The 16,272-nt window shown below is 41.1% G+C and overlaps 1 protein-coding gene across 3 annotated transcripts in view; it reads right to left on the minus strand.

Moving 5' to 3' along the window:
• Positions 1-9,864, minus strand: part of KIF20B (kinesin family member 20B) — a 35,434-nt gene extending 25,570 nt beyond the window's left edge. The window contains exons 1-12 of one of the 3 annotated variants that reach the window (XM_054072251.1): positions 9,805-9,864; positions 9,248-9,345; positions 7,802-7,958; positions 7,202-7,288; positions 6,971-7,087; positions 6,643-6,781; positions 4,245-4,429; positions 2,937-2,985; positions 2,089-2,283; positions 1,664-1,775; positions 1,145-1,216; positions 488-634 (exon numbers count right to left, since the gene is read on the minus strand). In XM_054072251.1, coding sequence (XP_053928226.1) covers positions 488-634; positions 1,145-1,216; positions 1,664-1,775; positions 2,089-2,283; positions 2,937-2,985; positions 4,245-4,429; positions 6,643-6,781; positions 6,971-7,087; positions 7,202-7,288; positions 7,802-7,957 — 1,259 coding nt within the window. In that variant the 5' untranslated portion in view covers position 7,958; positions 9,248-9,345; positions 9,805-9,864. Of the gene's footprint in view, positions 1-487; positions 635-1,144; positions 1,217-1,663; positions 1,776-2,088; positions 2,284-2,936; positions 2,986-4,244; positions 4,430-6,642; positions 6,782-6,970; positions 7,088-7,201; positions 7,289-7,801; positions 7,959-9,247; positions 9,346-9,742 lie in introns of all 3 variants that reach the window. The other 2 variants (XM_054072253.1, XM_054072252.1) reach the window with 2 other exon arrangements.
• Positions 9,865-16,272: the final 6,408 nt, after the last annotated feature.

Consider the following 16,272-nt stretch of genomic DNA (forward strand, 5'->3'; position numbering starts at 1 on the left):
GTTATGTGACAATTTAGAAACAGACAGATTTTGTCAAAGAATGCACAATTAAAATAACACTCTCCAGCTGATGAAAAACCTTACACTAGAAGTACGTGGAAAATGAACTTCATTTAAAAGGTAGTAATAAAAGGCTGAAAATTTGACTCTGACTACGACATCTCAGTCAGCGAGAAGGGGGTTTAAGCGTATTCTAAAGTTTGCTTGATAAGACAAGCTCAGAAAAAGAAAGTTAAATTGCTAAAATCTACAACAGCGTGTTTAAAGGATATTAGAATTCAAATGATGTAAAGAGTAAAACAAAGCAAGTTTAAGGTAACTTCGGTAGATCACAAGGTTACTATACAGATTTAACAGATGTGTAAGTCTACACAACTTCTCTAGCAAAAACTTATTGTTTAAGACATACAATGCTAACAATAGCTTTTAAATGTTGTAGGAAATACCTAAAAACCACCACCAGTTCGCAATTCATAAAAGGACTTACTTTGAGTGATGACAGTTTTTAAGTGCGTTCATACACTTGCCTAGAATCAGGAGAGAGGTGTTTATATTTCCACTCTCTTTCAATCTATCACCTTCATTGCGGGTCTTAGTATATCTTTCAGAACCAGCAAGATCACACATTGACAATCTGAAAGCGGAAAAGGAAAACTCAATTTACTTTAGAACATGCCCTAGTTAGCTACTTTTTAAAAAAAACATTTCTTCTCTTAGAGAAAGAATTTTTTGACCTTCATCTGCATGAACCCTTCCATCCTTTTAAATATTGCCTCCCCAAATTTCACACTACTTTCTGGCAAACCCTTCCTCAACACGGTTCCCATCCCCCCTCATAATCCATGCTCTCCTCTCCCCTCTCCCATAATTTTTCCTTCTGATGACTTAGATGAGTTTAGGAATATAGCAGACTAGCAGAACCTTGTGCTGAACAGAGGCAACAAGATACAGAATGCCATTGCAACCTGATGACTTGAGGTAGAGGGCCAAGTATTACATGAGTGTAGGACATGGGGAAACCACCATATATGCCTCAGGCTCTGCCAGGGAGCACTGGGTGTGTAGTGCGGTACCAGTACACCAACACAGAAGGTAACTGACAAGTTCATCACAAGAGAAGAGGGGGACACTGCTCTGAACTTACTCATTGACTTGTGTCACTTGTGGTGCTCCTGAATCTTCAATTTTGAGTATCCTCACTGTGAAGACACTGTGGCTAAAAGGAGAAGTTTAAAATAGCAAGGAAGTGATAAAGTAGACTAATGCCTTAAAAATATTTTTAGCCTCCACATCTTTTCAAAACATTGTTGAATCTGTCAATACATCTAAGCATATACCCCATCAGACACAAGCTTTTAAAGAGATGTTTATGTAGCTCTTATTTTGCTTTGTCCTCAGACACAGAGATGGTATAAAGCTAAACACTTTTGTTTGAAAAAGAATATTTGATAAAACACTGATTGTTAGCTTTTGTACATGTTCATCTTATTGAGAACTTTTGGCTTGAAGCACTGGGTCACACGCTGCTAAAGGATGCCAGAACAGAAACCTAGATATCTAGACCTCGTTAGAGCCTCTTCATCCCTTAAAAGACAAGTCATACTTTAGTTTCTCCTTCCTCCAACACAATTCTATGCCCAACATTATTCAAAATGTTTCTTACCTTCTGCTGGAGCAAGTATTTAGTTTTGTGCTTGCAATACTCTGATGTTTCAATCCCAATTTTAGAAGTCTAGATGCTTCTTTAGAATTGGAAATCTGAATCCACTGCAGATCTTTAGAAAGAAGAAACATAATAATCTTGTAAACATCATTATAAAAAATAAGGAAGAGATTAGGGGATAACGTATGTACACCATGAATAATACATTTACTTGAGACATACAAACATTTTTGAAGCCTGCTTCAGACAAACTATATGATGAGAAATGAGAACAAGATTCCTCCTTCTATAGGAAAGGAAGGACAAGTATATCACATGATTCCATCTGTCAGCACACTAAAAGACATGCTATCTAAATTAAGTGAACAACCTTAGCCTGAGCACTGAAAAAACAAATATTGCAGTTTCCAATGTATTCTAATCACCTTTTACATAAGAAAATCCCTTGACATCTTGAGCAAGGCGCAGTGTTTTTCTTTTCTTGTCATTTGACATAGGAATCAGTAGATCATAAAAACATTCATTGTAAATCTCGAAAAATGAAATCCAAACAGAAAACTTTGTGCAGCTTTTCACAGCTGTGCTAGAGCATTCGGAGTCTTCCAAGAGTTCTTCCAAATCTGCGAGGTACAAACATTACAAGTTAAGGAAGAGCTAGTAAAGTGAATTTCGTTTAAACTATTAAGTGAAAAATTACAGCAACCTTTCTAAAAACATTTATCCCAAACAAAAACACAGTGAAGTTTTCCCTCCCTTTAAGCATCTGGAAGTCACATGCTTACCCTACGTATTTGCAAGAGACACCTACTCTACCACTTCCTTTTCCACTTGGAAATTCTAGCAAATGCATAGTTTGGCTGGAATTATTCACGTCCCTTAAATAACTGTAGAAGCCAGAATTAAACTCAAAAGTACACTACATTCTGACTTCTTAAAGCAAACTTAGCATTTAGGTAGTATCTAAATGCTAGAGATAAGTTAATCTAATTTAGCATAGGTAGACATAGCCTGCCAGGCTACTACTAGGGCCCACAGCATAAGTAGTACTACTTTTCCTTGCTATATTTTTCCATTTGATTTAATTTCTGCTCAAGTCTTGTTCTAATCATTTCATCCTTCTGTTTTCTGCCTTGATAATTTTCTCACTATCCAATGCACAGGCACACAAAAATGCCAGTCAGTCATTTTATTGTTAACATAGGCCAGAAGTCAGTTCTTGACCTTAAAGCTTCTTTACCAGCTTTAAATGGAAGTCTTTAATATTAAATCATACCCTTAGAATCAATGGGTTCTTTGTTGTTAGTGTCATTCTGATGGTCTACCTAAAAAAGAGAACAGATATTTTAGGATATTTTGACAGTACACCACCAGTTACTTTTATAACAGCTCTGTTGTCCTACTAGATCGCAATACAGCACAGTTGCATTATGCCAAAACAGGATCCTGGCTACACATCATGCCTAGTCTAATGCATCTGTATACTCCTGTTGTAAGGGTTGTTCTTACCTTAATGGCCATTCCTGATGCTTCCTTTACATCAGGCCCTATCACAGTAGATAACATTTCAGGAGCTTGCTGAACCAGCAGAAAAATAACTACATTATTTATTATATAGTGAGAGCCCACACAGAATCCAGGTGATTTAACAGGATCATTTGCCGGAGTCCAGTTGCAGTTTACACATTACTCAACCTGGTGAATCTAGACAGTCCTAAAATGTTGTTATTGGCATTTTGCTAATTCATGGTTCTGTATCTACATCTTCCTATGTCACCCCTCAGAAACCAAGGTAAATGTAGAATACTCATTTACGTAAGAAATTAAGTGAGCAACTTATTGCTTCATCATACAGGCTGTAGAAACCTTTCACAGTTGAAACAAAGCCTACATTCTAGGAACAGAAGTTTTTCTGAAGTCCTTAAAAGACTGCTACGGCCAGATTTAAGGTATGCCTGCACTTTTGAAGGGAAGCGTTGAAGAATTTTGCTGCCACCTGCCGTCACATTGAAGCACAGCAGTTAAAATAGCTCATGGATAAAAAAAAAAAGGTGATAGATATATACGATCCCGCAAGAGTCAGAACGTCCCTTTATAACCTAGCATACCACTAGCGAGATGCTCAATTCTTTTCATTAAAAATAAAAAAAAGCACACTAATTCCCTTCTGGTTCCTATTCCTAGCATATACTCAGTCTTTGGTGGTCTTTTGAGGTGACAACCTCAAAGTCATTCATTTAAGTATCCTGAAAGGCAGTAAGTCGTTCAAAGGAGCAAATTTACTTGTGTCCCCCATAGATGGGGAGACTATTTGCATTCAGTCCTTACTAAGCACCAGTAACCACAGAGGATAAATCATCAGGTGCTCAAAATGCAGATAAAGTACTAGGCCACAACACAGAAATTCACAGAACAGGTTTCGTCAGCTATGTTGCTCAGTTTTGGGTTAATATGAAGAGTCATCTGACAGCAAATAGACACAACCATACTTAAATACAAACAGTCTCTTCCCATTGAAAAATGAACATGGTAACACTGAGCTAAAGGTGTACAGTTATCAGTATGGAAAGAACTGCTCCTCTACCTCTTTTGTTAGGCGAAGTATGGAATTCTTAATAGCAGCTTCTTCCCTTGCTTGGTCTTTAGTCAGCTTTATATAATCTCTGGACCGATGAGGTTTGAGATCCATTGCTGTGTACAGCTTCCCTTCAATACTTTTAAACAACATATCCATAGTCCTTGGCAGAACACCAACGTCATCTTCTGTCCCTGAAAGCAACATACAAAAGAAAGACCCTAATCATTACTGTGAACAAGGCACACAGCTAAATGAAGACAGAAGGACAAGCAATTCTAATCGCAAGTCATACATTAGGAATTCTGAGGCGATTTACAGCAGGGAGGTTGGATTCCCAGGGTAACAGAAATGTCAGTGTTTTGAACGGTATTCGGCTTTCAGCAACACCTCATGCTCTACCCCTTAAGACTTTAATGGTCATAACAAAAACAAAACCTGCTGAGGTAAGGAAAGAAAGTCAAACCAACACCAACAGACATTTAAGAGAGATCTGAAGTTTTTCAATCATATTTCATAGGATGGTTTCACTCTCTCTCTGAAAGGAAGTAATCTTGAAATTCAACAGATGGATGACTGAGCTCTTGGCTGCTGTTCCATGCTAATTCCACAAGCTCTATAAAGAAAGTTCTAAAAGCTTTGTCAAGACTCACTCCTTTCCTCATTCCAGACCCTTTTCTCAGGTAATACTTTCACACCCAAAAGGCAAAAAAAGGAGTCAAACAGCAGGCTCAGTGCATGCTTGATCTTTCAGAATCTTAACTTTGATTTCTAAATCACAGAGGGAGAAAGCAGAGACTGGAAGAGAAACCACTGTCCTGTCTCAGACTCTGAAAGCATCATCTAACTGTTGCTGATTATTTCAGCAACATATTTATTATCAGTTGTTGATAATTCCTCTTACTCCAGAGACAGCTGGGCTTTTACCAGTTATAGCACCAGCTGTGTTGCCCAAGTTAAAACTTTTATAAGGCGTGGTTAGCATTCTAACTCCAAGCTAGTAACTAAATGGCATATTAAGTTAAAGTATTGCTGCATTACATTTGTTTCTCCTCATTTCCTCTCTTCTTCAGTCATTTTTTTTCTTATTGTAACACCATTTTTAATTTAACGTAAAATAAACAAAGTAACAGTCACCAGCAAACAAACAGTCCTAAAAGACCTCTCCATCCTTCAATCAAGTTCTTTGCCATTGACTGAACACATGCTCCCATGTAATGCCAAAGTAAAAAGGCTAAATGGACAATACCACCAATAACAGAAAAGGAAATCTTAGCATCCAGTAGACAACATTCTGCCCTGCCCAATTTCTATCACAAGTTACTATTTAAGTCCTAAAAATATAGTAGAACACCATGAAAATGTCACCAGAGCCTGAAAATACAGGAATCAAAAATTCTTGAGAAAAAAAAACACCACACAATATACCCCAAACTATTCAAGCATAGAGGATTACACACTTAAGGAATTTGAGGGGTTGTTATTTACCTATTATTTGTTACGATAGGAAAGAGCATCCATTTCTTGCCCTAGATAAATGAGACCAGAAAGTACTTGCACTAGTCTTCACTTATAATCCACCTAACAGAAGATCACTTAGAAGACAATGCCTCTTTAATCACGTTCAGTTTGATATGGCACAAGAAATCATTGTCTGTCTACTATTTCTGAGGAGAAAATAAGCAGTATAGCATCTAGAACTGCTATTTCATTATAGGAAAAAAGGTCAATCAAATCATCTCATTTGTTGAAATGCTTTGAAAAATGATCTAACAAGTGACATCTTCTGACCAGAAGGGATATTGAACTTGAACGGTACAGAAATGGCACATCAGGAGACAAGGCTTTCTGAGATATCAGTAAATCCAGAAATCTGAGACAAGACAAATACTTGCAAGTAATAAACATGTTTCAAAACCTTTATTCCTGCCTCTAGTAATTGAAACAGACTCAAATACTGTTCCTTACTCAAAGACAGTGCATAAAAGATGCATATGACCTTTATAATAAAAATAACAAAATGCTAATCTGGTGCAAAGTGACTTTTCACATCCTGATATATAGAAGATGTATTTTCCTAACTTCCCCTCATCTGTGACATTCTAGATACTTGGAGGAAAAAGAGTCACACCCACCTGGCTGAAATTATGACAGCCTTACAAAGCAGTATCACTACATGTTTATGTAAAATCTGGCAGTGATTCTGCTAGCATTTTAGTGATCTTTGTTATGGAAGGTGACATTCAAAGGCTATTTATTCAAGAGAAGCCAATTTAGCGGGTCTACAGCTTAAGTAAAGGAAAAGGTTACAATATTTCTGCTAGAAGTAACCCTAGGTTTAAAAAAAAAAAATTTTTTTCAAGAAATTTTAATTCAAATTCCTTCAAGAACACATTTCTTTTTATACCTTGGAATGTGTAGGTCTTCCCAGCATTTGTAACGCCATACGTAAAAATAAGACGATTGTATCCATCTAAGAAGTCTTGCACTGGTTGTTTTACGGTACCTTCAAAGAATTCTTCTTGACTTGTTTCAGGTCCAAACACCTAAGCATTATCAAGAAACATTTTTATTTTCTTTAAGCAATCCTTAGAGGCTTTAAGACTCTTAAATTGGATAAGTTTATAAGCTTAGACTACTGGAAGCTGAAAAATCTAGTTTGCTTGGGATTAAATAATAGAAGTTAAACAATTTCCTCCAGGAATAAATTAGGAAATCACAGATAATTCATTTACTTGTGAAAAAGTGAACTTCTGCATCATCTGTCCAGCATTTTTTTCACTTAGTCGACTCAAAGAGTTTTTAGGGGGCTTCAGTATGATGCTCGTCGAGTCTTCAATTAAAATGCATTCCTATTAAAAGAAAGCGCAAGCAATGCAGACATGAAGAGAGTAGAAAGAGCTCCTCTTACAGGAAAAAAAAAACCTATCATTTAAAAGGTTTTTTAAACTAAAGAAATGTCACACCTGCAATTCGCTTTCTTTTTCCAGTGATGTAAACGGCCTAATACGCAGGCAAACTTGTATGTGCCCCTTAGACTCCAAACTGCTTCTCTTAAATAAAGAAAGAAAAAGGTTAAGGAAGTTAGACATGTGACCAGATTCTCTGATTGATAACCAGCATGGTAAGGCAGCTTTATTTTTATCAGGCTATTTTGAACAGACTTATTTGATGACATGGAAAGGGAAAGTAATTCATTCCATCAATTTTTACAAGTGCTTAGGCCCCTGCAGAAGTTTGCTCCGGTAACCTCAGAGTTCATACTTTTGCAGCACGCGCATATACACTACAATCAGGCCAACTAGAGAGCAAGGATGAAACTCACAAAACACCTTCTAGCATTACACTGCTCTGAAGTTGCAGTCAGCCTCATTCACAGGACACTGATGCACCCAATAAACTACCAATGCATAGTCCAATTCTACGCAACTCCTCTGAACTAAAAAGCCTACTACAGACGCTCTTCACCTTCTCCATAAAATCCTTGCTTTTCTTATTGATCAAAGAATTAGGCTTATTTAAAAAACAATAAATAAATCCAAACAAATCTAATAAAGCTTTCTTACCTGGCTTGTGTCTGAGTTTGAAGAAGCTAAAGAAAGTTCAGCAGAGAGATCCGCTTTAATATCTTCCACACTTACTGGTCCTGTTCTTTCAGGCAGCTCAACACCAGCAATATAGGATGGTCTGCAAAATTTCTCATTATCCAAAGTCAATTCCATCCTGCAAGATAAAACTATTTTTTGATCTCTGATCACATAACATAGAGCTTCTGAAGTCTCTTAAAAAAAAAACAAAAACATTTGAGACAGATGGTGTAATTTCTTTAAGCTTTCTTCACCCTAGCCATAATTTACAAATCAAGCTCCTGATAGCTGGGGAGAGGATCCACAGATGGGTTCACATCATGGTGAAGCAAGAACAAAACTCTTCCTTTTAATAAAAAGCAACTCTTTATTGGGGAAAAGCCTTACATATCTAAAACAACCTTGCTAAAAAGCATGCCTGACAAGGAAAACATAATTTAAGAAGAAAAAAAAAATAATAAATCATTGTTCCACATCATCACCCCATTATAGTGCCCATTTAGAATAAAAGCTCATTGGGAGAGTAACCCAAACCTCATGGCTATCTCTGCAGTGCCTGACAAATAGTTGGTATTATGCAGGTAACACAGTTTAACTTAAAATAAGACACAGTTGAGAAACACAGCAAAGACCAACAGAAAGAGTTCACAAGAGGAGACTCTAGAAAATGAGAAGACTTCATGCCAGAGTACAAAGTAAAGTATTGCTTTTCACTCATTTTTTCAGTCACACTACAGGGCCGCAATTCATTAATCCACAATTTAATCATTTTTGTGCATGTCAGAATCTGGACAATGAAAATTCACTGTAAAGAACAAAAGTAAATTGTTTCAGCATTGATAGTAGACAGGTAAATTGCAAAATAACCCTCAGAAAGAGCATTTTATTTAAAAATATGAACATATTTTGTAAGGACTTGACTCTTTGTCAAAACTGTGTTTTCCTGTGATTCTACGTATGTGACTTGGCAGCCTTTGTTATGCATTACATTTAAAATACTGGGCAATTACGCCTAGACTATGGCAATAAGTATTACAGCCATTAGAAAACTGTCACATGGCCTCATATGGTTTTGAAGCTTTGGACAAAGCCATTCAATGGTCTTTTAATACTGCATTCCTGCATGTATGCTGCAGCGATGCTTATATGTTGTGTTTAAATGCTAACGGAAAACACTTAGTGCATGAAAACAAGGCAGAGCAGGGCTGATTCAAAGCCCCTTTGCTCAGAAACAGCGCTGCCTATGAAGTGGTCATAGAGGTTTTGCTCCCCCAGCACAAGATCTGAAACATATCTACAGGTGAACTAAGCTGCAATATTTACTTTGTTTCTTCTAATCTACCGGCTTTATGTTTGTCAGGCAGCTACATGAAAACCACGAAAAGATTGGCTTGAAGTGTTACGACACCCTCCACAAACACTGACCTGTAACCAAGGAGCTACTGGAGAGACACAACGGCACTGCCACGGGCGCGGAGCCTCATCCACCGGCCGCGCAGTCGCGCTGCAAAACTCTCACCGGGCTTTGGGAGGAAACACACCCGTTAGGTAACTGACGTCACAGACGCTTTAAGTATAAGCTTACTTTAAAGCGCGATTTATCAGTATTGTGGTCTTATTCTTAAGAGGCAAAACCCAAACGCGAGGCTCCGTACGCAAAGGCGGAGCTGCCCGCGTTCCTGCGAGCCCAGCAGCGCGGCTCAGCGCTGACAGCCCAAACGCCGGATGCGCGCTGTCCCCCCGCACGACCCCGCGCCGCGCTGGGCTCCCCCCGCACACCCCGGCGGGAGCGGGCAGGTTGCCTGCCCGCAGCCGTCACGAAGAGCCCGGACCGCGCCGGGAGCGAGGGCAGCGCGGCCCCCCCGCCGCCGCCGCCTCCTCCTCCTCCCCTCCCCAACCGAGGGCCCCGCACGGTCTGACCGGAGAACCAGCACCACGGCGGGACGGCACAGCCGCCACTGCTCCCCGCCGCGCTCACCCACCCGGCACTACCTCACACGACGAGCTCGGCCGCGGCTTCTTTTCAAATCCGGCCAATAGCAACGCGGCGTGAGCTGCGGCCGAGGCGGAGCGCAGGGCGGAGCGTTGAGCTGCAGCCGGGGCTTAGCGCGGGGCTGAGCGTTGAGGGGTGGGCGGGACTCAGCGCGGGGCTGAGCGTTGAGGGGCAGGGCTTAGCGCGGGGCTGAGCGTTGAGAGGCGGGGCTTAGCGCGGGGCTGAGCGTTGAGGGGCGGGGCGGAGCGCGGGGCGGAGCGTTGAGGGGCGGGGCGGAGCGCGGGGCTTAGCGTTGAGAGGCGGGGCTTAGCGCGGGGCTGAGCGTTGAGGGGCGGGGCTTAGCGCGGGGCTCAGCGTTGAGGGGCGTGGCTTAGCGCGGGGCTCAGCGTTGAGGGGCAGACGGGGCTGAACGAGGGGCTGACTGCGGGGCGGGGTTTAGAGCGGGGCGGGGCGGGGTTTAGAGCGGGGCGGGGCGGGGTTTAGGGGCGGGGCGGGGCGCGGGGCGCGGGGCGGCGGGCGAGTTCTTTCCGAACGGTGTCGCTATGCCGAGTAGTTGCTCGTGTGCAGGAACAAGCAGGGTACGGAAATCTACGGGTTTGGGTAATAAAAATGGCCATCAGTTCCACTTTAGTCTCAGAGAAGAATTCTTTGAACCTTTGTCTGTTTTAAATTGAAATAAAAGGGAAAGCAACTTGAAAATAGTCAGTCCCACAACCAAACGCTTCCCTTCCGTTTGAAGAACGCCCGCTAGTGCGAGCAATGCTGTAAAAGAGTAAATGCACAGAGATGTGTATCAGCTGCTTTGATGAGGTTCTCTTTGAGATTAAATCCCGTCTGTCTTTAAAGAGAGGCTCTGTCCTATCAGTAAAGGGCATGGACTCCATGTCGGTGCAGATGCACGTGGCAAGAGTTGGTCTCCTTTAAGAGCAGAAAATAATGGAACATTGAGTTTGAAATGGCCAAACGAAACTGAAAAGCTCTTCTAGACGTTTTTTAAGACTTGGACTTACTTTTTAATAAAATATCTTAGTTTCTATCCTGAACACAGCAGTGAATTCAAACCACTCTGCTAACCTAAGGCCAAACTACCTTTTTCATACCAGGAGGGGACTGAGAATGGCTCTGAAGGAAAGGGAAAATTTAGCTCCTGGGAGCAAATCTGAAAGTTGTTCTTTTCCACTTGCTGGAAAGAAAGGCCAAAGATCTTCTCAGAGTATTTTCCAAGGTGCACAAGGTCCAACACATAAAGCATGAGATTGTGCCTGTAACTTTTTATTTAACAAATTAAGAAAATTGGCCATGATCACCTTCAAAATTATTCCCTTCTGAAGTGACTATAGCTACATACAATGCTGCCAGTGTTCAAAGCGATTCTGAAGATCACTATTTGAAAGGCTGTTGAGGATCTCTCATTTTTGCTTTCACATCTTCTTCCAACAATAAATGGATTCCTTTGAGCACCGACTTGTTCTTTGGGATCTCTTCATCGCAAGCTTTGGTCAATAATTGAAATTTCTGTCATAGATTTCTTCAGTTTCACAAGAAACTTGGTATTAACTCGCTGTTCACTCTTGCACACCCACATTTTCCAGCTGAGGGAAAGAAAACATCAATATTTGAACATACGTCCATTCGTACTGAGTGAAGCAATTGAGTTGAGCCTTGTCTCACCGTGACAGATTAGAACATGTCCTATTTCTGTCTCTTTATGCCTCCCTTCCCATTCTTGGTTCCCAAGCTACAAGGTTAGTCTCGGAGGGTTTTTTGTGCTGGACCATGTATTCCTAAAAAAAAAAGTTGGGGGCTCTTTCCAGCAGAAAGTTGTTCTTGCTAATTTGGGGCATAAGAAAGCTCATGGTACAAGAAATATTTTGGTTTTGTTTGAATATTAGATTCCTGAAGTTGTTTTTATAATACTGCACATGCTGCATAATTGAAACTAGTATTTCAAAGGACTCCCATCAACATACTACAAGAGCAAACTAAAACACAATCTGGCAGGTGCTCCTGGCCTCATATGAACCATGATAAAGAAAACATCAGATCAGCATAACTAACCCAGCCTGTTTTGGAGTGAGAGATGGTGAAACTCCATCTAAGTAAATAATAACCTTTATGGCTCACCACCAATATATTCTCCTTAAAGTGGCTTGCGCAAGGACAGCCAGTTGCAACAAAAATATCTGCTGCCAAAATTGTTAACTCATTAGTCTGTGAAATTTGCTTACATTTCTTTTCAAATTCTTTATAACTTGTGGAGCGAGTTTGTTGCTTCCAAGTGGGAAAGATTTTTTTATAAATTACCTGTAACAACTCTTCCCCATTCCCCTTAGAAATGTAGGCTCCTTGTATTTAGGACAGGATTCAAAAGTTGTGGATAGTCTACTCACCCGAATGATAAGATGATGCCCTATGAGACAACATAGCTCAGCTAGCTTTTACCTTGCTGTCAAAAGTAATTAGAGATACAGACAACACTGCTGGGACTTGGCTTAGCATCCTTCATCATATCTGAGCAGCAGCCAAACTAGGAATGGCTTCAGTTTCTTCATATGCAATTCACCTACCCTAGGGAATTAACAAAGTGCTTTAGGTTCCCCCCCGGCACTCTTTGTTCTGCGGTGCTTCCCTATGCCCCAACACTGCTGCTTTCCCATCCTCATTGTAGGCAAAATCCTTCTGCAGGGTTTATTTGGAGCCGACTGGCAAGAAAGCTTCCATTCCTTGCCACACAGGTTTCTTGGGGGAAAATTACATTATCATAGAATGGTTTGGGTTGGAAGGGACCTTAAAGATCACCCAGTTGCAAGGCCCCAGCCATGAGCAGGGACGCCTTCCACTGGATCAGGTTGCTCAAAGCCTCATCCAACCTGGCCTTGAACACCTCCAGTGACAAGGCATCCACTGCTTCTCTGGGCAACCTGTGTCAGTGCCTCACCACCTTCAGAGTGAAATATTTCTTCCTAATATGTCATCTAAATCTCCTCTCTTTCAGCTTAGAACCATTACCCTTATGTAGTCTTATCACTACACCTCCTGATAAAGAGCCCCACTCTGTCTTTCCTGTAGGTCCCCTCTAAGTACAGGAAGGCTTCTATAACTTCTCCTTGGAGCCTTCTCTTCTCCAGGCTGAACAACCCCAACTTTCGCAGCCTGTCCTTATATGGGACGTGCTCTAGCCCTCTGATAACCTTCACAGCCCTGCTCTGGACTCACTCTAACAGATCCATATCCTTCCTGCACTGAGGACTCTAGAACTGAACACAGTATTCCAGGTAAGGTCTTATGAGAGCAGAGTAGAGAGGCAGAATCACCTTCCTCGACCTGCTGGTGGCACTTGCTTTGATACAGCCCAGGATACGGTTGGCTTTCTAGGCTGCCGACACACGTTGCTGGCTCATGTTGAGCTTCTCATCCACCAGCACCTCAAAATCCTTCTCTGTAGGGCTACTCTCAATCCATTTTCTGCCCAACCCTTAATTGTGCTTGGAATTGCCCTGACCCAGGTGCAGGACCTTGCACTTGGCCTTGTTGAATTTCATGAGGTTTGCACAGGCCCACCTCAAGCCTGTGCAGGTGTCTCGGGATGGCATCCCTTCCCTCCAGCATGTTAACCATACCACACATCTTGGTGTCATCGGCAAACTTGCTGAGGGTGCCCTCAATCCCACTATCCATGTGTCCATTATCTTCTTGGTAGTCTGCCATATCATGCCCCTTTTCTCCCCGTCTTTCAGGGCAGTGCTTGTTATGTATCTTGTGATTTGCACAGCCCTGTTGATGCACTTCACACTTTCTTTAATTTCAACCTATACAGTGGTACCCTCACTTTGCCACTCTCGTCAGCTGCCTTCAGGTGCCATTATTTTTAATACACAGTCCAGGAGCATTGACTGCTTCAGAAGATATTTTTTATGCATGCTGTTTTTATTCCATGATGGTTATATGAATTATGTATCCGAATGTTGTTTGGTTCCCTGAAATGCCCTCTTTCTTCTTTTCTTTTTTTTTTTTTTCTTTTTAATTTCTAAACCTGTGCCTAAGTTCTGCCAATATTTACATAAAATATTTTTAGCTGCAAGTCTGGGACTAGACCTGTTGCCACTTTTTGCCATAGATGATGTTAATTATATTCTTTGCAGACAGTGTGTTGGCTTGTAACCTCCAGGTTAAGGGCTGTGGATGAATTCCAAATCTTATTAGAGAAACTTTATTTCTCTCCATGTGTTGTTGATTCATTTTCAGTCATCCGCAGAGCTGTATAAATACCAATATGGGTAACCATAATTTAAAGGTAAAACCTCAGGACTGACTTTCCTAAAATGAAACATATGTTTGAGTTTTATTTCAGTTGAGGTTTCAGAAGTTTTATTTCTGTTCCCGGCTGTTTGTGAAAGTTTGTCATGGTGTAAAAAACTCAAGCTTTAATCCTCAGGATTACTTTTTTGAGAATACTCTTTCCTTTGTAGCGTTACATGAAATGCAGGTTGTAAAGAGCTGTCTAATGGTCCCAGAGCCCTCAGAAAATGTTACGAAGAACATTCTGTTAATTGTTACATTCTCAACTGCTGTCCTGTCATCTTACTAGAAACTTAACAAGATAAATAAATTGGGACATGAAGTCAATACCTACCTAGCGTCATGCTATTCTGAAACAGGGAAACTGGCCAAGATACCAAGATATCCCTAAATATGTATCAGGTATATAGAATCATAGAATGTCCTGAGTTGGAAGGGATTCACTAGGATTATTGAGTCCAACTCCTGTCCCTGCATAGGGCAACCCCAGAATTCACACCATGCGTCTGAGGGTATTGTCCAAAAGCTTCTTGGATGTTGTCAGGCTTGGTGCCATTACTGCTCCCCAGGGGAGCCTGTTCCAGTGCTCCAGCATCCTCTGATTGAAGAACTGTTTCCTTATATCCAACCTAAACCTAATATACCTGATAGCTGAAGAAATAAAAGATTTCCACTCAAGGGCTATGCATGTACATATATATACAAGTTCTGTGTAAAAGCCAGAAGACCAGACACTTCTGTGTCTCAAAAATATGATGTGCCTCAAAAAGATGTAGTTCAAGAGCAAGAAGCTTACTGATCATGTAACATGAGCTAAATCCAAGGAGCAGGCTGTGTTACAGTGTACCCATTACAGTATTTCAGTGTAGTATTACTCATCTTTCTGGCTCTGACACCCAAGACGGAGTTTCTTTCATTCTTGGCAGGTGTCAACTTTGTCTTGCCCTCAGAAACTAGTGCCGTTCTCTGACATTATGTACCATTCTTCAGAATGTCATCATCGCTTTGGGCATTCTCTTTGAACTCACGTGAAGATGTGACTGTTGTGGGATAGTCACACCACTGACCTTCAGATGTTTATCTTGGGCTTCCTGTAGAGCCAATGCAGACAAATGCTCAGAACAGTTTCAGGCCCAAGTTAAATCCTTGTTCTGGAAGTGCAGTTATGGTTCGTGGTACAGCTAAGCAATATGACACGAATTGCCCTCTGAAGGAGCCTTGCTTTCTTCACCAACCTCTTAGTTTAGATATCAAAATTAAGGTCTAGTATTAGGTGACACAGTTATCCTACAGCATGATAAAAGGGCAATGAATGAACATTCAGAAAACAAGTTTCTTAACCACTGACTTATCTTTAAAGGACTTGAAAATAATGGCTCTTTGACAACAGCAACTGCTCAGGGCATTTCCTGTTTTGGTCTGAACTCGCCTTTTTCTTTTTTTTTTTCAGCTTATATTCTATTAGTATTTCAGGCTGGGCATTGCCTATCCTGTAGGACAAACGGAAGGCAGGGAGTTTAATACATGCCAGACGTCTGCCCTGCATAGAATGAACTGCAAAGAAGGCCTGTATTTGTGCCATGCAATCAGACTACAGTGCTCTTTGCAGTCCTTGAAGAGAAACACAGTTGTCTTCCCTAAATGTGGATCAGCAGATGAAGGATGATGACAATTCATGAAGCCTCAGTTGCTTCTCAAAGACTGGATTACTGAGCAGCGACTTTTTAAAACACATTCTTAAACCATTATTTTCAGCCAAATCAGCAAGTAGATCTATGTGGCCACACAGGTGCTGAGACAGCAGAAGAGCAGGCAGAAATCCTGGTGGGACAATAGGGCAGGACTGCTTCTTTTCTGTTAGGCAGTCTTAGATTGGCCAAATTGCTCGTGGAGTTGCATCTTTGGCAATTCCTGGGCAAGGAGGCAAATATGCAGGTGGCTGGCTAGATTGCAGGCTTTGAGCATATCCAGACTTGCAGAGTTAGAGGGAGAATATTCCAAATGTAATTCAACATATTTGATGCTGCCCTGCCTGATGTTGTCACAACATGCTGAAGCCAAAGATAAGCAGAGTTTTGAAACAGCCCAGGCTTCCTTGCCAAAAGTTTGCTCACAGCTGAAATCTGAAGGAACTGAAAGATTTCCACTGAAATTGTCC

Source organism: Cuculus canorus, chromosome 7, assembly GCF_017976375.1.
Source record: "Cuculus canorus isolate bCucCan1 chromosome 7, bCucCan1.pri, whole genome shotgun sequence".
Lineage (NCBI taxonomy): Eukaryota > Metazoa > Chordata > Aves > Cuculiformes > Cuculidae > Cuculus > Cuculus canorus.